This window comes from Haliotis rufescens, unplaced genomic scaffold, assembly GCF_023055435.1.
Source record: "Haliotis rufescens isolate VD_foot unplaced genomic scaffold, xgHalRufe1.0.p SCAF_15, whole genome shotgun sequence".
Taxonomy (NCBI): Eukaryota; Metazoa; Mollusca; class Gastropoda; order Lepetellida; family Haliotidae; genus Haliotis; species Haliotis rufescens.
Window position 1 is genome coordinate 33,958,826 of NW_025963835.1, and position 24,470 is coordinate 33,983,295.

Consider the following 24,470-nt stretch of genomic DNA (forward strand, 5'->3'; position numbering starts at 1 on the left):
TTTAAAGTCAGAATTTCAAGCCCTTATGAGCATAACAGATCAAGTATCACAACCTGGGTGAATATATGATTTGAATCTTTGTCCAGCAGATCCTTGCATTACAAAGGGACACCACTCTGGTGGATTTGAAACTCTTAAACAAACTAAGGTGTGATCACTGGTGGGAACAAGCATGTGAAGTTTTTGCTTCATTGTTCCAGTGTTTTACTGAGATGACAAAACAGGTCATGACATAAGCTCACACGACTGTAGTCAGGTGAGCTAACAAACTCAACATGTGCATAATGTCAACAAGAACAAGTGTTAGTGTAAAAACAAACATTGGATAAAATGAGACAGGCACATTGAACAAATCTGCACCAAGATTACATTTAAATCATGTACATGGTAGGGTCACAAACCATTCCTTGACAACCAAGGATATCCTGAGTATTGTACACCAGTTGCATCCTTTAACAGAGGATGCTGATACTACTCCATGCCATCATCCCACTCAAACTGGGGATGCCATTTACTGCCTGCAGGAGTGAAGATATCAGGGAGCCACCATATTCTTGGGGAGACAGGGGTGGGAGTAGGGGTGTGGGAGTAGGGATGTGGGTGTAGGGGTGGGAGTAGGGGTGTGGGAGTAGGGGTGGGAGTAGGGTTGTGGGAGTAGGGGCGGGAGTAGGGGTGCGGGGTGGGAGAAGGTGCGGGGTGGGAGAAGGTGCGGGGTGGGAGAAGGGGTGGGGTGAGGGGTGGGAGAAGGGGTGGGAGTAGGGGTGTGGGAGTAGGGGTGTGGGAGTAGGGGTGTGGGAGTAGGGGTGGGAGTAGGGGTGGGAGTAGGGGTGCGGGGTGGGAGAAGGGGTGGGGTGAGGGGTGGGAGTAGGGGCGGGAGTAGGGGCGGGAGTAGGGGCGGGAGTAGGGGCGGGAGTAGGGGCGGGAGTAGGGGTGGGAGTAGAGGCGGGAGTAGGGGCGGGAGTAGGGGTGTGGGAGTAGGGGGCGGGAGTAGGGGTGGGAGTAGGGGTGTGGGAGTAGGGGTGTGGTAGTAGGGGCGGGAGTAGGGGCGGGAGTAGGGCAGGAGTAGGGGGGCGGGAGTAGGGGTGCGGGGTGGGAGAAGGTGCGGGGTGGGAGAAGGGATGGGGTGAGGGGTGGGAGAAGGGGTGGGAGTAGGGGTGTGGGAGTAGGGGTGGGAGTAGGGGTGGAAGTAGGGGCGGGAGTTGGGGTGGGAGCAGGGGCGGGAGTAGGGGCGGGAGTAGAGGCGGGAGTAGGGGCGGGAGTAGGGGTGTGGGAGCAGGGGGCGGGAGTAGGGGTGTGGGAGTAGGGGTGTGGGAGTAGGGGTGTGGTAGTAGGTGTCGGAGTAGAGGTGTGGGAGTAGGGGTGTGGGAGTAGGGGTGTGGTAGTAGGTGTGGGAGTAAGGGTGTGGGAGTAGGGGTGGGAAATGGATGACAGGACTTGTGTTGGGGAGCAATTGTTTTCGGTCAGTGCTACTGTTTTACTGCTACAAAACACTTTAAGGCTTGTTAATCTTTTAATCACATTTGTTCAGGACATCCTACATGTCCAGTGTTCAATTTATTTTTTCTTGTAAAACCTGAGAAAAAACATTTTTGTGAGGTTTTTACCTGAACAAAGTATATTTTTTTTAAATCACTACTAATCCACTCCACCACCACCAGCCTGAATATAAAATGGTGGCTCTCTCACACTCCATATTCTGAAGAAGATTGAAAACAAAAGAACATTTTTGTAACATTTGGTCTGTCTGATTAACATGATACATACACGGTTATATCCATGGCTAAAGGCCTAGGGAAATGTTACATATGTTGTCCTGTTTATGTTATAACTCAAACACAAAAAACATATACATCTGCAAAAAGGTTAAGCACAGCTACTTCTTTAGTTTTACATCCAATCTTCCATGGATGTTTGGAAATATCTATACTCACACGCAGAACTATACGAGTTTTAGAATGTAGTGAAGCCTGATGGTGTTATCAATATTTTTGTTTGCATTTTGGAAGCCCCTAGCAACATAAAAAACGAATCACCAAAACGCACCATTCCAATGAATATGTTGGTATCATGCACCCATTTCTCGCGAAATTGAAAATGCATGAACTGTCACAAACTGTAGTGGGTATAAAACTGTGGCCGATTCTTGGACCTACCACTCCTTGGTCAACAATGCCACGCCTAACTCAAATTCAGAGAAACCAGGCTATCGGATGTTTGGAAGCTGGACTGTCTGTCCAAGATGTTGCCTGTCATTTCAACGTTAACATAACCACAATTTACCGTCTCCTGCATCGATACAATGCTACACAGACCACAGATGAGTCAGCACATGTCGAAGCACTGAGTCAGCATATGTTGAAGCACCGAGTCAGCACATGTCGAAGCACCGAGTCAGCACATGTCAAAGCACCGAGTCAGCACATGTCGAAGCACCGAGTCAGCACATGTCGAAGCACCGAGTCAGCACATGTCGAAGCACCGAGTCAGCACATGTCAAAACACCAAGTCAGCACATTTCAAAGCACCGAGTCAGCACATGTCGAAGCACCGAGTCAGCACATGTCGAAGCACCGAGTCAGCACATGTCGAACACCGAGTCAGCACATGTCGAAGCACCGAGTCAGCACATGTCAAAACACCAAGTCAGCACATTTCAAAGCACCGAGTCAGCACATGTCGAAGCACCGAGTCAGCACATGTCGAAGCACTGAGTCAGCACATTTCAAAGCACCGAGTCAGCACATGATGCGAAGACGCAGAGAATGTAGCTGAAAGGGAAGTCCAACAACTGTTGCCCAGGGGCACTTACAGAAAATTATCTGGTGCCATGTTTTGTATTTCAATGTGTTACTTTGTAATATGTTTAATATGTTTTTTGTTTGAGAATTATAACAGGCAAATTCTCAAATTGGCTCTATAATATGAAACATACATTTGATGTAACCCCTTTCCAGGTATACATAGACATCAATGAGAGGTGATGCACCTTAGGGAGTGAAGACCCATACAGCAAGTGAAGGTCCACACAGCAAGTGAAGACCCACACAGCAAGTGAAGGTCCACACAGCAAGTGAAGGCCCATACAGCAAGTGAAGGCCCACACAGCAAGTGAAGGCCCATACAGCAAGTGAAGGTCCATACAGAAAGTGAAGGCCCACACAGCAAGTGAAGGCCCACACAGCAAGTGAAGGTCCACACAGCAAGTGAAGGTCCACACAGCAAGTGAAGGTCCACACAGCAAGTGAAGGCCCACACAGCAAGTGAAGGCCCACACAGCAAGTGAAGACCCACACAGCAAGTGAAGGCCCACACAGCAAGCGAAGGTCCACACAGCAAGTGAAGGTCCACACAGCAAGTGAAGACCCACACAGCAAGTGAAGGCCCACACAGCAAGCGAAGGTCCACACAGCAAGTGAAGGCCCACACAGCAAGTGAAGACCCACACAGCAAGTGAAGGCCCACACAGCAAGTGAAGGCCCACACAGCAAGTGAAGGTCCACACAGCAAGTGAAGGCCCATACAGCAAGTGAAGGTCCACACAGCAAGTGAAGGCCCACACAGCAAGTGAAGGTCCACACAGCAAGTGAAGGTCCACACAGCAAGTGAAGGCACATCTGACTGGAGAGGTAAATGAATGCGAATATACAACACATTTGACTTTGTACAAACTTGATGTGATGTAATCGACAGTTAGCTTAGCTCAACATCAAACAAAAGCAAATTCAGAACTTTACAAAAAAACACCAAGACATTTGGCTTTCAGTGGTGAAAACTAACTAAAACTATCAACAATGTAACAGGTTGTTTAATCTACTGTATCATTGCTACAATTCATTTCATCAGAACAAATTCACAGAAAAAACAATGGACTAGAGACTGATTTCCTGGGTGGTGAAAACATACAGGGGTATGATAATGTACTGAGGGTTGTAAATGTCACAGCAAGTACCATTGTGTACAGGTAGACTACATCAGTTTGGTCGGGTCCCTCGAAAGTACAACATAATCTTCTTACAAAACATATCTCATACCACCCTTACTTAGGCTGATTGGTACTCCGTAAGTACAACATAATATTCTTACAAAACATATCTCATACCACCCTTACTTAGGCTGATTGGTCCTCCGTAAGTACAACATAATCTTCTTACAAAACATACTCATACCACCCTTACTTAGGCTGATTGGTCCTCCGTAAGTACAACATAATATTCTTACAAAACATACCTCATACCGCCCTTATACAGGCTGATTGGTCCCCTCTAAGTACAACATAATCTTCTTACAAAACATACCTCATACCAACCTTACTAAGGCTGATTGGTCCTCCGTAATTACAACATAATATTCTTACAAAACATACCTCATACCATCCTAATACAGGCTGATTGGTCCTCCGTAAGTACAACATAATATTCTTACAAAACATACCTTATACCACCCATATACAGGCTGATTGGTCCTCCGTAAGTACAACATAATATTCTTTCAAAAACATACCTCATACCACCCTTACTTAGGCTGATTGGTCCCCCGTAAGTACAACATAATCTTCTTACAAAACATACCTCATACCATCCTTACTTAGGCTGATTGGTCCTCCGTAAGTACAACATAATCTTCTTACAAAACATACTCATACCACCCTTATACAGGCTGATTGGTCCTCCGTAAGTACAACATAATATTCTTTCAAAAACATATCTCATACCACCCTTACTTAGGCTGATTGGTCCCCCGTAAGTACAACATAATATTCTTTCAAAACATACCTCATACCACCCTTATTCAGGCTGTTTGGTCCTCAGTAAGTACAACATAATATTCTTTCAAAACATATCTCATACCACCCTTACTTAGGCTGATTGGTCCCCCGTAAGTACAACATAATATTCTTTCAAAACATACCTCATACCACCCTTATACAGGCTGATTGGTCCTCCATAAGTACAACATAATTTTCTTACAAAACATACCTCATACCACCCTTATACAGGCTTATTGGTCCAATTAACAATATGATGGGGAGCACTGGCTGAGCCTCTTCAACTACATCGTCCCAACTAGCTTGATGACGAAGTGTTCCCAGTGTTCCTGGGCCTACTGGCTGGGGCTGATACCCTAGTGGGTCGATATGTTAACCTGCACATACATGACTGACAATCTCTTTCCCTTGCATGTGGCAAGCTTGGCACATTACATCATGAGCATTGATGGTTTCTCCTGAACACACAAAATCATTTAAAACAAGAAATATTTGTGACATACTGTTTTAACAAGAATATTAAAATAGAAATATTCAATGTTGAGTTGTCCCAACCTGTCATGGGCTAACATGAGAAAATATAACGTCAAACTCTCGACTGCTGAAACTATTGGTTGAGCACAAGCACCTCACTTCACACGAATAGAAGAGCCCCATTAGTTCATATTAGATGCTGAAGCTTTGTTTTTCTGAATTCACCAATATCCCTGTAATAACTATAGAGTCCTGTGTTTCACATTTGTGATATTTTGGCTTGATCAATAAACGAAGTAAGAACCAAATAATAACATTGGTTTCAAAACCGAGATCATAAATGTGGCGGGCATTACTTGATTGCTTGGGTTCAGTCAACCCCCGGTTCCAGCTGACAGGACACCTGGAGGACATAAAGTGTTCTTCCATCACTGGAGCTGCTCACACACGTACATGAACCTTGTTCCCTGTACATTTCCTGCACACTGTACACGAGTGAGTCCCACTTGGTTTACGTAGTCTTCAGTCCCACTTGGTTTACGTAGTCTTCAGTCCCACTTGGTTTACGTAGTCTTGCAGTCCGACTTGGTTTACGTAGTTTTCAGTCCCACTTGGTTTGCGCGGTCTTGCAGTCGGACTTGGTTTACGTAGTCTTGCAGTCTGACTTGGTTTACGTTGTCTTGCAGTCTGACTTGGTTTATGTAGTCTTGCAGTAGGACTTGGTTTACGTAGTCTTCAGTCCCACTTGGTTTACGTAGTCTTGCAGTTCCACTTGGTTTACGTAGTCTTGCAGTCTGACTTGGCGATGTGTCGTTGTCTTTTACTTCCTGGTCTGGCTTATCTACAGGTCATATCATGTTCATACATGTTTCATGGGTCAAGTTAATACCTCGGCTTAACTATGTGATTGGCTTATCTACGCTTATATTGGGTAAGTCAGCAATATTCCAGCTACATCATGGTGGCTGGTAGATAACTGAGCCTGGCATACCAGTGGTCAATAGAGTGACAACAATTGAACACATAAAACAACTTCAAGCCATTAGAGATATACACAAGTGTAGTCCAAGAATGAAGTACCATATCATTAACATATACACGTTCCTCACAACAATAAGGAGTTTAACTGTTTGTGTCAAATATTCCATGAATCGACAGTCAGTGAATATCATAACTGACACAAAATAACAAACATACCATAATTGACATACCGGGTAATAAGCACCATGGGTGCTTAGATACTTGACAAGGGGGCAGGCTCGCTTATCAAAAACATACACAAGTTAGATTTGTTTTCAGATATTGATCAGTAGTGAACAAACTTATTTCTAACATGAATGAAACACTTTTACAAAAATAGACCCGTTCATTCCTGGTGTTTTCTGTAAAAAAACAACAAGAAGAAATTACAGACTTTCATGTAAATGTTCAATTTGTGTATTGGACACTTACTTAGGATAACTTACAGATTGCTCTGGACGTTGAACGGGGGGCACTCATTGGAACAGGGTGCTTAATATGGTGAATACAGTAGATCAAAATATCAATTGGCGCATTAAAGTTGGCATGCTCAGAACGGGCTTCTGTACACAACACGACTGTACTCCACGCCAAAACTTTCCACAACACAATCAAGCCTAGACCCAATGTTTGTTTGCTTGTTGTTTAACGCAGCACTCAGCAATATTTCAGCGAATCACAGCGGTCTGTAAATAATCAAGTCTGGTGGCATGTAGTGTGGAGGTGCATAGTGTGGTGGAGTGTAGTGTTGAGGAGTATGGTGTGGAGGAGAGGAGTATGGAGGAGTGTAGTGTGGAGGAGTGTAGTGTGGAGGAGGGGAGGAGTGTAGTGTGGAGGAATGTAGTGTGGAGGAGTGTAGTGTGGAGGAATGTAGTGTGGTGGAATCTAGTATGGAGGAGCGTAGTGTGGAGGAGCGTAGTGTGGAGGAGTGAAGTGTGGAGGAGTGTAGTGTGGTGGAGCGAAGTGTGGAGGAGTGTAGTGTGGAGGAGTGTAGTGTGGAGGAGTGTAGTGTGGAGGAGTGTAGTGTGGAGGAGTGTAGTGTGGAGGTGCGTAGTGTGGTGGAGTGTAGTGTTGAGGAGTGTGGTGTGGAGGAGAGGAGTATGGAGGAGTGTAGTGTGGAGGAGGGGAGGAGTGTAGTGTGGAGGAGTGTAGTGTAGTGTGGAGGAGCGTAGTGTGGAGGAGTGTAGTGTGGAGGAATCTAGTATGGAGGAGTGTAGCGTGGAGGAGAGTAGTGTGGAGGAGTGTAGTGTGGAGGAGTGTAGTGTGGAGGTGAGTAGTGTGGAGGAGTGTAGCGTGGAGGAGTGTAGTGTGGAGGAGCGTGGTGTGGAGGAGTGAAGTGTGGAGGAGTGTAGTGTGGTGGAGCGAAGTGTGGAGGAGTGTAGTGTGGAGAAGTGTAGTTTGGAGGAGTGTAGTGTGGAGGAGTGTAGTGTGGTGGAGCGAAGTGTGGAGGAGCGTAGTGTGGAGGTGAGTAGTGTGGAGGAGTGAAGTGTGATGGAGCGTAGTGTGGAGGAGCGTAGTGTGGAGGAGCGTAGTGTGGAGGAGTGTAGTGTGGAGGTGAGTAGTGTGGAGGAGTGTAGTGTGGAGGTGAGTAGTGTGGAGGAGCGTAGTGTGGAGGAATGTAGTGTGGAGGAGTGTAGTGTGGTAGAGGGTAGTGTGGAGGAGTGTAGTGTGGAGGTGAGTAGTGTGGAGGAGTGAAGTGTGGAGGAGTGTAGTGTGGAGGAGCGTAGTGTGGAGGAGAGTGGTTTGGGGGAGTGTAGTGTGGAGGAGTGGGGTGTGGAGGAGCGTAGTGTGGAGGAGTGTAGTGTGGAGGAGCGTAGCGTGGAGGAATGTAGTGTGGAGGAGTGTAGTGTGGAGGAGCGTAGTGTGGAGGAGCGTAGTGTGGAGGAGTGTAGTGTGGTGGAGTGTAGTGTGGAGGAGCGTAGTGTGGAGAAGCGTAGTGTGGAGGAGCATAGTGTGGAGGAGAGTGGTTTGGGGGAGTGTAGTGTGGAGGAGTGCAGTGTGGAGGTGCGTAGTGTGGTGGAGTGTAGTGTTGAGGAGTGTGGTGTGGAGCAGAGGAGTATGGAGGAGTGTAGTGTGGAGGAGTGTAGTGTGGAGGAGGGGAGGAGTGTAGGATGGAGGAGTGTAGTGTGGAGGAATCTAGTATGGAGGAGTGTAGCGTGGAGGAGTGTAGTGTGGAGGAGCGTAGTGTGGAGGAGCGTAGCGTGGAGGAGTGTAGTGTGGAGGTGAGTAGTGTGGAGGAGTGTAGCGTGGAGGAGCGTAATGTGGAGGAGCGTAGTGTGGAGGAGCGTAGTGTGGAGGAGTGTAGTGTGGAGGTGAGTAGTGTGGAGGAGTGTAGTGTGGAGGTGAGTAGTGTGGAGGAGCGTAGTGTGGAGGAATGTAGTGTGGAGGAGTGTAGTGTGGTAGAGGGTAGTGTGGAGGAGTGTAGTGTGGAGGTGAGTAGTGTGGAGGAGTGAAGTGTGGAGGAGTGTAGTGTGGAGGAGCGTAGTGTGGAGGAGAGTGGTTTGGGGGAGTGTAGTGTGGAGGAGTGGGGTGTGGAGGAGCGTAGTGTGGAGGAGTGTAGTGTGGAGGAGTGGAGTGTAGTGTGGAGGAGCGTAGTGTGGAGGAATGTAGTGTGGAGGAGTGTAGTGTGGAGGAGTGTAGTGTGGTGGAGTGTAGTGTGGAGGAGCGTAGTGTGGAGAAGCGTAGTGTGGAGGAGTGTAGTGTGGAGGAGCATAGTGTGGAGGAGAGTGGTTTGGGGGAGTGTAGTGTGGAGGAGTGGGGTGTGGAGGAGCGTAGTGTGGAGGAGTGTAGCGTGGTGGAGCGTAGTGTGGAGGAGTGTAGTGTGGAGGAGCGTAGTGTGGAGAAGTGTAGTGTGGAGGAGTGTAGTGTGGTGGAGAGTAGTGTGGAGGGGAGGAGTGTGGAGGAGTGTAGTGTGGAGGTGAGTAGTGTGGAGGAGCGTAGTGTGGAGGAATGTAGTGTGGAGGAGTGTAGTGTGGTAGAGGGTAGTGTGGAGGAGTGAAGTGTGGAGGAGTGTAGTGTGGAGGAGCGTAGTGTGGAGGAGCGTAGCGTGGAGGAGTGTAGTGTGGAGGTGAGTAGTGTGGAGGAGTGTAGTGTGGAGGTGAGTAGTGTGGAGGAGCGTAGTGTGGAGGAGTGTAGTGTGGAGGAGCATAGTGTGGAGGAGAGTGGTTTGGGGGAGTGTAGTGTGGAGGAGTGTAGTGTGGAGGAGTGTAGTGTGGAGGAGCGTAGTGTGGAGGAGTGTAGTGTGGAGGAGTGTAGTGTGGTGGAGTGTAGTGTGGAGGAGCGTAGTGTGGAGAAGTGTAGTGTGGAGGAGTGTAGTGTGGAGAAGTGTAGTGTGGAGGAGTGTAGTGTGGAGGAGCATAGTGTGGAGGACAGTGGTTTGGGGGAGTGTAGTGTGGAGGAGTGTAGTGTGGAGGAGCGTAGTGTGGAGGAGTGTAGCGTGGTGGAGTGTAGTGTGGAGGAGTGTGGTGTGGAGGAGCGTAGTGTGGAGAAGTGTAGTGTGGAGGAGTGTAGTGTGGAGAAGTGTAGTTTGGAGGAGTGTAGTGTGGTGGAGAGTAGTGTGGAGGGGAGGAGTGTGGTGGAGTGTAGGGTACACAAGCCCATGATGTCAAGCTGGCTGTGTGAATAACACATCCATATTCGTTGTACACAATAATCATAATCGTTTTGTCTTATACAACAAGTGAAGTTAACAGTGAGTTGAGAAAACATGAAAGCCTTGCTTAAAAATGTTAGCATTATATCTGACACATCCTGTTATAGACCCCTGAATTAGAATCTACATGTGGAATGGTTTCTGAAGAGTGAGGTTTGGCCTTGAAGGTCCACTTTTTGCCCTCTCCCTGGAGAGTGAGGTTTTGTGGGGAAGGTCCACTATTTGCCCTCTCCTTGGAGAGTGAGGTTCGGCATTGAAGGTCCACTATTTGCCCTCTCCTTGGAGAGTGAGGTTTGGCATTGAAGGTCCAGTATTTGCACTCTACATGGTTTGGACTGACTGATCTGATCAGCCCAATGTCTGGTTCTATTATCACAATCTAAAACCTTTCTGGAAGATAAAGCACTCTTTACAATTCTGGAATCGACAACTGATTTCCTGAGAGGGCGAGCGACTTTGACCACACGTGGTGTGAATCTGTCTCGAGCGTTTTTTAACTTTCGTTTGGGGATGGACCCGAGTGTGATTCGTCGGACAGGGAACTGGTGGGGTGTCTGAGTGGAGGACTCTGTTGAAGGCAGATGTGGGGAGGAGACTGTGGAATGTGGAAGTCGGGAATGGTGGGCACTTTGAAGAGATCTTGTGGTGTTGGTGTCGTGGAGCTCTGGTTGGAAGCAGCCTTGAGCTTTGGTTGTGCTGTGAAGATCTCTTGGACAAGAGTTCATATTGTTGTCATGGAGATCATCTGGAAAGGCCACTGTAGGGAGATCTTGTGGGATGGCTGAACATTCTGATTGAAACAAAGACACAACCTGTGTGTGAGATTGAGCAGAGAGTTGACTTTGCAAGTGCTGGGACACAGACTGGCGTCCCATTGACCCGTTTGTCTGTGGCACTGCACTTCGGTTGAGATCAGTAAAAGACGGGATATTGTTGTTTCTTGAATTGATGTGTTCAGGATGGTTGGTGCTGGTGACACCTGAAGAACAGGACTGGCTCAGGTTGGACTTGGCAGAGCTGGGGTCATGTGACATACTGACGTGGATGGTGAGGCAGAAGCAGGTGATGGTTCGATCGGATGCACGATGTGGACACGGGGGACAGTCTGGCACGCAGCTGCACAATAAACATGCACGACATCTGCCACACTGGAACCAAGAGCAGCAGGAGAAGGTAGGTCAAATATGAGGTAAAGCAGACATGGAGTACAATCTTGGAACGAAGAAATATAGGTAATTTGTAAAACACATTACTTTATTACTGACTGACTGAGCATGGTTTTACACTGCTGTTAGAATTTAACATTCCAGCAGTATGTACACGTTACGTCTGCGACTGATGACGGCAGGGACACCACATTATACCAATGTGGGGAATCAAATCTGGACTTCCGGCGAAGGCTTAAACCACCAGGCCACCCCACTGTCCGATGAGTTTATTAGAATTTATGACAGAGAACAAGTGATACTAACAAACTGTAAAAATGAAGACAGGCCCAACTCAGGCCCCAAAAAATAAATGTCTTTTCTATTTCAGCTCATCCCAAATCAGGATTTTTCTTGTTTAACTTTTCATCTTCTTTGATAACAGTTGTATGCAGTATGTCTGTTTTCAAATGAAGATAATATCTGGCTTATCTACAGTAAATCACAACACAAATATGGAAGTGGCAGAAGTAACGGACAATAGCGGGGTGGCGATAACAACCATGGTGCAACTGGGGAAAAACAAGAAGAAATGTTTTGGGTCAAGGGCTCCAGACTTTGGTCCGTCAGGAAATCGGATAAACACAGACTTTCATCTTCTCTTTTGTTATTTCAGTGGAACATTTGAGGACAGATAACAGTGTCAAGTGCTTGCTGGATGAAGGTGCTGGAATCTGTACTCCAATGTTGCACTAAAGGAACAAACCAGATATTGTAAATCCACAAGTCTTCCCTGTCTTCATGTAGGACAGAGAGTGGTGTTTATTCTTCCACAGTGTTGATGCTGACGGACAACAGCAAGCTGTATACCCACTGCAGCCAGTGCTGGTGCTGCTCATGCAACATTACATAAAGACATGGAAGGAAACACACTATCATGCCACACCCTCTGCCCCACCCTCCACCACACCCTCTGCCATGCCAACTGCCACACCCTTTGCCACGCCCTCCACCACACCCTCTGCCATGCCAACTGCCACACCCTTTGCCACGCCCTCCACCACACCCTCTGCAATGCCAAATGCCACGCCCTTTGCCACGCCCTCCACCATGCCCTCTGCAGCCCAAGTGCTGGAATCATGTCTGTGAGGCAATGGTTATCAAACACCAGTCAGCACTATTCCAGCCATGTCATGTGGCCTGTAAATAATTGAGTCTGGGCCAGAGAAACAAATGGTTGATATGGCAATGTCCCATGCCCTCAGGATACAATGACATGCTATCAACCTGTCAGTCAACCAAGTCTGAGAGAGTGACCACCCAATCCATTTCTCCCTCTTACAAGCACAGGTTGCTGGGCACCTACTGCGACCCGGAATCAGTGATCAAGGAAAGTGAAGAAGTAAGAAAGTAAGAAATAATTTTAATAAATCAAAGATGCGAGAACCGGATTATCATTAATATTGTATTATTCATGACATGCATATTTTACACATAACGATTGATAAATTTTCATGAAATTGTATTTACAGCTCCAAAATAATTTGGTATTTGAAAACACCAGACTCATTTACTGAAGAGTACCTACAAGGGAGAGAAGTGATGGAAAAGAAAGTCAAAAGAACAGCAGACAGTTTGACATAGGAGATAACCATCGATAACCTTAAATTAAAATCTGTCTCACTCAGCAATCTTCCAGCTACATGTTGGAAGCCTGTATATAATTGAGTCTGGGCCAGATAATCTAGTGACGATATCTGGGCATTGATACATGACACACAATCTACCCAGTCACCAAACCTGTCAACCAGATCTATCAAGTCGCCGCTTACGAACCTGCAATCCTGATGGGCACACGAGTAGAGAGACACCAGGTGTCTTGTACAAAAGGAGTGACACCACGGGACTGGGTGTTATACTTACTGCAAGGGAACGTGTGGACAATATTCAGGGGAGATCACTCAGGGCCCACGTTGTGTTTGGTTGCCGTACTCATAGCAGCTCTGACAACAAGAACAACAGGACTATGTGACAGCCAAGCTATCTCTAAACTCCATACAGGGACAAACACTTAACTAGTGCTGCCACAGGGTTGGCTGACTAGCATAACGACAACATACCTCCACAATATCACGACATTTCAGATGCTTCTCTAGTTTATTACCAATATACTCTTCCAAAAGTGAAACTACCGTATATCGCTGTGTATAGGGCGGGTTTTTCGTACCTAAAATGAAGGGGTTGAGAAGGGGGGTCGTCTTATACACGCAGTCAAAGATCTCACATTTTTTTCCACTGGCGATGTCAACCGGCGTCCGATAGCCAGCCCAGCATTTGACAATAAAACTTCGCATTTCGTCCTAAATAACTATTCCAATAACTATTTCCATACATAAACATGATTTGTATCTCTTTTCCATGAATAAAGTTTAATAATTTCTGCAAATAAAGTTGAAATGACCCACGTCTCGATGCAGATTGTCAAACCAGCTGACATGGTAAAACAATCAACATCCGTGAGTAGAGAGCCGGAAGTACTGGTAAGCATTTGCATATTGCACATGTGACTTAACATGTGATAACCGGTGAAGCTGAAATCAATTCCCGCTGTTTTTACAGTTGTATTAACAACTGTTGGAGACGGTGTGTATAAGTGATTGTGGAATAAACACGCTGAATGTGAAGCAAACATAAGCCTAGTTAGTTACAACATAGTTAATTGGCGATTAAATTACTCACCATTGTCTCTTATATGTGAATTTTATTTTACGGGCAGCAATTTGGTGTCGTACCGTGTAAACACAAAATGGCAACACGTGCTGGAGTTACACATGCGACCAATCATTGTAGAAAAAACAACGCAAGATAAGCATATTTTTTTTGAAAATATAAGGTTTGTGTGCGCACTTGTGATGTGCTTCATTCCAGGTCGCCTTATTCACGGAGTATAGGATTTTGGGTTGATTTTGAAGGCGTGTACAGGGGGGTCGTCTTATACATGGGGTCGCCTTATACACAGCGATATACGGTAAACAGTTTTTTGGTCATTCAAAGATTATTGAATAAACTATCCAAAATGATGGAAACCTGTGCCTAAAACATTACTTAATACACAAACAATACATTCCCAAAATAACATAGACACAACATGTGGACGATACCTTCCTCTTGCAAGTATTCTTGATATGAAACATCTCAAACAAAGAGTACAAGGGACCACACACAAGTAAATTCACAGCACAACATATACATTCTGTTGGGTTTTAGATGAAATACGACTTTGAAGACATTAGTCAAATTTTGGAAAATCCTGCTATGGTTAATGTGTGCTGTGAGTGGGTACCTTCACCGGTGATGATGCATTGTAAGAGGAAGTGAGGCATTCCCTGGGATAGCATCCCAACAACTAGCAGCACATCAATACATTCATCTTATCACATAAGATTCAGATCTTTAACAATATGATACCTCTCTCAGTGAAGATCCAACAACCCCACTATAAAAGGATGAGCTTGTGTGGGGATCTTTGACACCCAATATAAATGAAGGATGGATGGGTTCTTGAGTCAAACAGATAACAGCATTTTAAAATGGCTTCATGCCTTACTTGGCAACTTCAATATTCACAAAAGAAAAACACAAAACATAAAGATCCCTATTGCATGTAGATGCCATGGTGCTCGAAACGATAGGGTGTATAAATATCCTCAACATTATAATTGTTGCGGACTTTATTATTTACATTCAGAACTGACCTCTGAAGTTCTTTTTCGAAAGAAAGAATTCAGATATGCTGGTCTGAATGCTCTGCTCACTTTTGAGAGTTTAGAAGCCTAACGCTGATTTGAAACATCACCTGGAATGACGTCCGATGCTGTCGGATCTTCATAAATAAAGGTACCATACAGGAATACAAGATCTGATCTTAATGACACAATGCAGCATGTCTTGTGTAACCACAATTCATCATCATAAACACAGCGCTGCAGACAAATATTTTCTCAGCTGGAATATGAAATAAATTCACAACTTTTTATCACATTCTAAACTGCTTCATAGCAAGTGTTTTATTCCTTTTTTTTGTGAAATATGTGATGTATTCCAGCTGCTGACTTTTCTCTACAGCGCTGACAGGTGCCTGCTCTGTGACAGAAACACAGTACCCATCACAAGGACATTGACGCCTCTCCCAGGATGACACTCTCAACACAATACATCAAAAACACTTCATTGTGTTATCATACAACAAAAATTATCATCAGTCTTGTAAAACATGTTTGAGTCATATTGTCGTATTCTGATCCCGTGTACTCAATCATTATTGTTGTCCATACTTACTGCACACAAACCCTCAGCACCTTGGGATCCACAGCACTGGCAGAGTAGAAGCTCAATACACCCCATCCTCTGTAACACACATATAGAAGGAGGTGAGACACAGCTCAATACACCCCATCCTCTGTAACACACATATAGGAGGAGGTGAGACACAGCTCAATACACCCCATCCTCTGTAACACACATATAGGAGGTGAGACACAGCTCAATACACCCCATCCTCTGTAACACACATATAGGAGGAGGTGAGACACAGCTCAATACACCCCATCCTCTGTAACACACATATAGGAGGTGAGACACAGCTCAATACACCCCATCCACTGTAACACACATATAGGAGGTAAGAGACAGCTCAATACACCCCATCCTCTGTAACACACATATAGGAGGTAAGAGACAGCTCAATACACCCCATCCTCTGTAACACACATATAGGAGGTGAGGCACAGCTCAATACACCCCATCCTCTGTAACACACATATAGGAGGAGGTGAGACACAGCTCAATACACCCCATCCTCTGTAACACACATATAGAAGGAGGTGAGACACAGCTCAATACACCCCATCCTCTGTAACACACATATAGGAGGTGAGACACAGCTCAATACACCCCATCCTCTGTAACACACATATAGGAGGAGGTGAGACACAGCTCAATACACCCCATCCTCTGTAACACACATATAGGAGGTGAGACACAGCTCAATACACCCCATCCTCTGTAACACACATACAGAAGGAGGTGAGGCACAGCTCAATACACCCCATCCTCTGTAACACACATATAGAAGGAGGTGAGGCACAGCTCAATACACCCCATCCTCTGTAACACGCATATAGAAGGAGGTGAGGCACAGCTCAATACACCCCATCCTCTGTAACACACATATAGAAGGAGGTGAGACACAGCTCAATACACCCCATCCTCTGTAACACACATATAGGAGGTGAGGCACAGCTCAATACACCCCATCCTCTGTAACACACATATAGAAGGAGGTGAGGCACAGCTCAATACACCCCATCCTCTGTAACACACATATAGGAGGTGAGGCACAGCTCAATACACCCCATCCTCTGTAACACACATATAGGAGGAGGTGAGACACAGCTCAATACACCCCATCCTCTGTAACACACATATAGGAGGTGAGACACAGCTCAATACACCCCATCCTCTGTAACACACATATAGAAGGAGGTGAGGCACAGCTCAATACACCCCATCCTCTGTAACACACATATAGAAGGAGGTGAGGCACAGCTCAATACACCCCATCCTCTGTAACACACATATAGAAGGGGGTGAGGCACAGCTCAATACACCCCATCCTCTGGAACACACATCTAGGAGGAGGTGAGTAACAGCTCAATACACCCCATCGTCTGTAACACACATATAGAAGGAGGTGAGACACAGCTCAATACACCCCATCCTCTGTAACACACATATAGGAGGTGAGGCACAGCTCAATACACCCCATCCTCTGTAACACACATATAGAAGGAGGTGAGACACAGCTCAATACACCCCATCCTCTGTAACACACATATAGAAGGAGGTAAGAGACAGCTCAATACACCCCATCCTCTGTAACACACATATAGGAGGTGAGACACAGCTCAATACACCCCATCCTCTGTAACACACATATAGAAGGAGGTGAGACACAGCTCAATACACCCCATCCTCTGTAACACACATATAGGAGGTGAGGCACAGCTCAATACACCCCATCCTCTGTAACACACATATAGGAGGTGAGACACAGCTCAATACACCCCATCCTCTGTAACACACATATAGGAGGTGAGACACAGCTCAATACACCCCATCCTCTGTAACACACATATAGGAGGTGAGGCACAGCTCAATACACCCCATCCTCTGTAACACACATATAGGAGGTGAGACACAGCTCAATACACCCCATCCTCTGTAACACACATATAGAAGGAGGTGAGACACAGCTCAATACACCCCATCCTCTGTAACACACATATAGGAGGTGAGACACAGCTCAATACACCCCATCCTCTGTAACACACATATAGGAGGTGAGGCACAGCTCAATACACCCCATCCTCTGTAACACACATATAGGAGGTGAGACACAGCTCAATACACCCCATCCTCTGTAACACACATATAGAAGGAGGTGAGACACAGCTCAATACACCCCATCCTCTGTAACACACATATAGAAGGAGGTGAGACACAGCTCAATACACCCCATCCTCTGTAACACACATATAGGAGGTGAGGCACAGCTCAATACACCCCATCCTCTGTAACACACATATAGAAGGAGGTGAGGCACAGCTCAATACACCCCATCCTCTGTAACACACATATAGGAGGACGTGAGACACAGCTCAATACACCCCATCCTCTGTAACACACATATAGGAGGTGAGACACAGCTCAATACACCCCATCCTCTGTAACACACATATAGGAGGAGGTGAGACACAGCTCAATACACCCCATCCTCTGTAACACACATATAGGAGGTGAGACACAGCTCAATACACCCCATCCTCTGTAACACACATATAGGAGGTGAGACACAGCTCAATACACCCCATCCTCTGTAACACACATATAGGAGGTGAGGCACAGCTCAATACACCCCATCCTCTGTAACACACATATAGGAGGAGGTGAGACACAGCTCAATACACCCCATCCTCTGTAACACACATATAGGAGGACGTGAGACACAGCTCAATACACCCCATCCTCTGTAACACACATATAGGAGGTGAGGCACAGCTCAATACACCCCATCCTCTGTAACACACATATAGAAGGAGGTGAGGCACAGCTCAATACACCCCATCCTCTGTAACACACATATAGGAGGACGTGAGACACAGCTCAATACACCCCATCCTCTGTAACACACATATAGGAGGTGAGGCACAGCTCAATACACCCCATCCTCTGTAACACACATATAGAAGGAAGTGAGGCACAGCTCAATACACCCCATCCTCTGTAACACACATATAGGAGGACGTGAGACACAGCTCAATACACCCCATCCTCTGTAACACACATATAGGAGGTGAGACACAGCTCAATACACCCCATCCTCTGTAACACACATATAGGAGGAGGTGAGACACAGCTCAATACACCCCATCCTCTGTAACACACATATAGGAGGTGAGGCACAGCTCAATACACCCCATCCTCTGTAACACACATATAGGAGGTGAGGCACAGCTCAATACACCCCATCCTCTGTAACACACATATAGGAGGAGGTGAGACACAGCTCAATACACCCCATCCTCTGTAACACACATATAGGAGGTAAGAGACAGCTCAATACACCCCATCCACTGTAACACACATATAGAAGGAGGTGAGACACAGCTCAATACACCCCATCCTCTGTAACACACATATAGGAGGTGAGACACAGCTCAATACACCCCATCCTCTGTAACACACATATAGGAGGTGAGACACAGCTCAATACACCCCATCCTCTGTAACACACATATAGGAGGAGGTGAGACACAGCTCAATACACCCCATCCTCTGTAACACACATATAGGAGGTGAGGCACAGCTCAATACACCCCATCCTCTGTAACACACATATAGGAGGACGTGAGACACAGCTCAATACACCCCATCCTCTGTAACACACATATAGGAGGTGAGACACAGCTCAATACACCCCATCCTCTGTAACACACATATAGAAGGAGGTGAGGCACAGCTCAATACACCCCATCGTCTGTAACACACATATAGAAGGAGGTGAGACACAGCTCAATACACCCCATCCTCTGTAACACACATATAGGAGGTGAGGCACAGCTCAATACACCCCATCCTCTGTAACACACATATAGAAGGAGGTGAGACACAGCTCAATACACCCCATCCTCTGTAACACACATATAGGAGGTGAGACACAGCTCAATACACCCCATCCTCTGTAACACACATATAGGAGATGAGACACAGCTCAATACACCCCATCCTCTGTAACACACATATAGGAGGTGAGACACAGCTCAATACACCCCATCCTCTGTAACACACATATAGAAGGAGGTGAGACACAGCTCAATACACCCCATCCTCTGTAACACACATATAGGAGGAGGTGAGACACAGCTCAATACACCCCATCCTCTGTAACACACATATAGGAGGTGAGGCACAGCTCAATACACCCCATCCTCTGTAACACACATATAGGAGGAGGTGAGACACAGCTCAATACACCCCATCCTCTGTAACACACATATAGGAGGTGAGGCACAGCTCAATACACCCCATCCTCTGTAACACACATATAGAAGGAGGTGAGACACAGCTCAATACACCCCATCCTCTGTAACACACATATAGGAGGTGAGGCACAGCTCAATACACCCCATCCTCTGTAACACACATATAGGAGGAGGTGAGACACAGCTCAATACACCCCATCCTCTGTAACACACATATAGGAGGTGAGACACAGCTCAATACACCCCATCCTCTGTAACACACATATAGGAGGTGAGGCACAGCTCAATACACCCCATCCTCTGTAACACACATATAGGAGGAGAGGCACAGCTCAATACACCCCATCCTCTGTAACACACATATAGGAGGTAAGAGACAGCTCAATACACCCCATCCTCTGTAACACACATCTAGGAGGAGGTGAGTAACAGCTCAATACACCCCATCGTCTGCGAAACATTCCCATATATCTAATAATTATTGTATATGTGTCAAATATATCAATACCCCCCACTCTTGTCACATTATAGTTGTCACTGTGGAGGCGTGACCATAGTGGATGCAAGGATCACTGGACCATGGAATGGGACGTGATGATGAAAGTGTTACCATGGTTACTATACATTAGCCAGTAGGTTTGTATATAATAACATACAAATTAGGAGATATCAACAGTGGTAATAGAACAGTGAACAGAACACAAAACTGAAAAAAATCATGTTTTTGTAACTTGTGCTTTCAAACAAAATCTCTTCTTCATATGTGCATGTGTACACAGTGCATTCGTGTCATGTGTACACAGTGCATTCGTGTCATGTGTACAAGGTGCATTTGTGTCATGTGTACATGGTGCATTCGTGGGTATCCATTATAAAGTTCACTATTACATGCTACTTGACAACCTGACTGCATTGTTGCAACCATCAACCTTCTTCGCAACTTCTACAACTATGACAACTGGAGGTGTGTTCGTACGACCTTATTGTCTAAATTGGACATTTACTGTACTGCTTCTGAACAATCGGATATATCCAAGTGAGCTCTACTGCTTCTGAACAATCAGATTTATCCAAAGTGAGCTCTACTGCTTCTGAACAATCAGATTTATCCAAAGTGAGCTCTACTGCTTCTGAACAATCAGATTTATCCAAAGTGAGCTCTACTGCTTCTGAACAATCAGATTTATCCAAAGTGAGCTCTACTGCTTCTGAACAATCAGATTTATCCAAAGTGAGCTCTACTGCTTCTGAAGAATCAGATTTATCCAAAGTGAGCTCTACTGCTTCTGAACAATCAGATTTATCCAAAGTGAGCTCTACTGCTTCTGAACAATCAGATTTATCCAAAGTGAGCTCTACTGCTTCTGAACAATCAGATTTATCCAAAGTGAGCTCTACTGCTTCTGAACAATCAGATTTATCCAAAGTGAGCTCTACTGCTTCTGAACAATCAGATTTATCCAAAGTGAGCTCTACTGCTTCTGAACAATCAGATTTATCCAAAGTGAGCTCTACTGCTTCTGAAGAATCAGATTTATCCAAAGTGAGCTCTACTGCTTCTGAACAATCAGATTTATACCATGTGAGCTCTACTTTTTCTGAAGAATCAGATCTATCCAAAGTGAGCTCTACTGCTTCTGAACAATCAGATTTATACCATGTGAGCTCTACTTTTTCTGAAGAATCAGATTTATCCAAAGTGAGCTCTACTGCTTCTGAACAATCAGATTTATCCAAAGTGAGCTCTACTGCTTCTGAACAATCAGATTTATCCAAAGTGAGCTCTACTGCTTCTGAACAATCAGATTTATCCAAAGTGAGCTCTACTGCTTCTGAACAATCAGATTTATCCAAAGTGAGCTCTACTGCTTCTGAACAATCAGATTTATCCAAAGTGAGCTCTACTGCTTCTGAACAATCAGATTTATACCATGTGAGCTCTACTTTTTCTGAAGAATCAGATCTATCCAAAGTGAGCTCTACTGCTTCTGAACAATCAGATTTATACCATGTGAGCTCTACTTTTTCTGAAGAATCAGATTTATCCAAAGTGAGCTCTACTGCTTCTGAAGAATCAGATTTATCCAAAGTGAGCTCTACTGCTTCTGAACAATCAGATCTATCCAAAGTGAGCTCTACTGCTTCTGAAGAATCAGATTTATCCAAAGTGAGCTCTACTGCTTCTGAACAATCAGATTTATCCAAAGTGAGCTCCCATGTAAGGATCAGTTCATCATGACAGCACATGATGACCAACAAACGCTGTTTGGTATCGCAGTACAAACTTGTACACCACATTGTTCCACAGTGAGGAGGAGATGTTGTGATTCAGAGTAAAACTTGAATAGTTGGAAGGTCAGACACTATGTTAAAAAAGACCCATAATTCTGACAAATTTCAAAATAGCAAATGGCAGCAGTTAAAGTAATGACCAATTTGAATATGTGCAGTTTCGTAGAAAAATGTTAAAAGGTTTTCAACTTATGGCTCAGAAATGAACCCTACCTTCTTTTGAGACAAAGTCAAAATTGTTTCCATGGAAACATAAAAAATGCAATTTTGACAAATTTCAAAATAGCAAAAGCCACCAGTTTAGTTAATGACCAATATGCATATGTGCAGTTTCATTGAAAAATTCATGCAAATACATCCCTTCTCTGATTCTGTATACGAGTTGTAAGTCATTGAAAGTTTTTCACCTAGAATCTGGATGTAAGTTTTAGAACTGTTTCAACAATTTTCTATGTAATTTACACTTGTACTTTCACCTGAAAGTTCACCTCACAATCAGCTTCATGTAATGATTCGTTTCATACATTGCTTAAGTTCTATCAACAATTTTTCCAACTACCGCAGTTTTTTTCAGAATCACAACACCTGAAAGTGTGGCCTTCCCAGAAGAGCCAAATGAACACAACATATACAACATGCACACCACGCGACATGTGCCCTCTGTGTTATACCTGACAGCAAGCCTGGGCGTCCTGCAACAGAGGGGGCGATTAGCAGCATGTACAACATGGATAAATCTACCATTCAACACCAAGTGCCCTTGACAGGCAAATCGGGAATTAGTGTTCTTTTCAAAACTGTAGTACCTGTATGAATATTACCTGTATGTATAACCTGTATGTATTACTTTTTGGTTTTGGTTTGTTGTTTTACGCCGCACTCAGCAATATTCCAGCTATATGACGGCAGTCTGTAAATAATCAAGTCTGGACCAGACAATCCAGTGATTTACATCATGAATATCGATCCACGCAGTTGGGATCGATGACATGCTTCAACCAAGTCAGCGAGTCTGACCACCCGATCCCGTTAGTCGTGTGTATTAGCTGTATGTATTAGTGAGTGAGTTGGGGTTTTAACAGTATTCCAGCTATTTCACGGCGTGTCAGCTTAATGTGGGAGAAGAAATCGGTGAAACCCACGAGCATGGGTATGGTGCTGACAAACCTAGAAACCTAATGGGAGTGAACTGGAATTCAAACCCACAATCATAGGTCTCTGGCGTGCCCAAGGGACGCAACTCTGCACAGCGACTGAGCCACCTGTGCCCCCCCTGTATGTATTACCTGTATGAATATTATCTGTATGTATAACCTGTATGTATTACTGGAATTATAACCTGTATGTATATCCTGTATGTATTACGGAATGTATAACCTGTATGTATTACCTGAATATATAACCTGAATGTATTAACGGAATGTATTACCTGTATGTATTAACGGAATGTATAACCTGTATGTATTACCTGAATGTATAACCTGTATGTATTACCTGAATATATAACCTGTATGCATTAAAGGAATGTATAACCTGTATGTATTACCTGTATGTATTACCAGAATATATAACCTGAATGTATTAACGGAATGTATAACCTGTATGTATTACCTGTATGTATTACCGGAATATATAACCTGTATGTATTACCGGAATGTATAACCTGTATGTATTACCTGTATGTATTACCTGTATGTATTACCGGAATATATAACCTGAATGTATTAACGGCATGTATTACCTGTATGTATTACCGGAATATATAACCTGAATGTATTAACGGAATGTATAACCTGTATGTATTAAAGGAATGTATAACCTATTTGTATTACCTGTATGTATTACCGGAATATATAACCTGTATGTACTAAAGGAATGTATAACCTGTATGTATTACCTGTATGTATTAAAGGAATGTATAACCTGTATGTATAACCTGTATGTATTACCGGAATATATAACCTGTATGTATTAACGGAAAGTATAACCTGTGTGTATTACCTGTATGTATAACCTGTATGTATTACTATAGCCTATGATAAAAGACTGAAATTCACCCACTCAGAGCTGGTCTATAATAACGTAAGTGACCATAGATTCATAGACTGTGGACATGACACACTGCTGGAATGACTGTCAGCATGCACAAGGAGGTTACGATTTCATTCTGTTTCACCATCTGCACCAGGTGCAACCGAATATATTAATCAGGTTGCACCACCAAAATATTGGCTGCACCAGTTTATTTGATAATTGAAACGCTGTATTTTCAGTTATTTTGAATATTAAATAAATTCAAAAAGAAAATAAACTTGAGAATGTGTTCCAGTATTTTACTTGGAGTAAATGTGTATATGGCTTCTCACATAATGATACCCAGTAAACAACCTTAAAAAGAAGTTTCAGAGTGTCTGACTGATGTGATTGTAACCGCATGAGTGACTGTTCCATTGGCAATTGTGAAGAATTAGTTCTGCAAGTTCAGTGCATTCAGACCACCTGTGTATTTCACTAATTTC

The 24,470-nt window shown here is 44.6% G+C and overlaps 2 protein-coding genes across 5 annotated transcripts in view; both read right to left on the reverse strand.

The window, feature by feature from the left end:
• Positions 1 to 471: 471 nt before the first annotated feature.
• On the reverse strand, positions 472 to 2,829 carry LOC124151862 (extensin-like). The gene is made up of 2 exons (XM_048395891.1): positions 2,810 to 2,829; positions 472 to 1,480 (listed from the first exon to the last, which is right to left on the reverse strand). The coding sequence occupies exons 1-2, from the start codon at positions 2,827 to 2,829 to the stop codon at positions 472 to 474; spliced, it is 1,029 nt and encodes a 342-aa protein (XP_048251848.1).
• Positions 1,272 to 24,470, reverse strand: part of LOC124151867 (keratin-associated protein 5-4-like) — a 29,568-nt gene continuing 6,369 nt past the window's right edge. The window contains exons 5-8 of one of the 4 annotated variants that reach the window (XM_046524535.2): positions 22,623 to 22,643; positions 15,395 to 15,463; positions 12,980 to 13,059; positions 1,272 to 6,621 (exon numbers count right to left, since the gene is read on the reverse strand). In XM_046524535.2, the coding sequence (XP_046380491.1) occupies positions 13,018 to 13,059; positions 15,395 to 15,463; positions 22,623 to 22,643 (132 nt within the window). In that variant the 3' untranslated portion in view covers positions 1,272 to 6,621; positions 12,980 to 13,017. Of the gene's footprint in view, positions 6,622 to 10,921; positions 11,060 to 12,979; positions 13,060 to 15,394; positions 15,464 to 19,981; positions 20,058 to 22,622; positions 22,644 to 24,470 lie in introns of those variants that run through there. The other 3 variants (XM_046524534.2, XM_048396492.1, XM_048396493.1) reach the window with 3 other exon arrangements.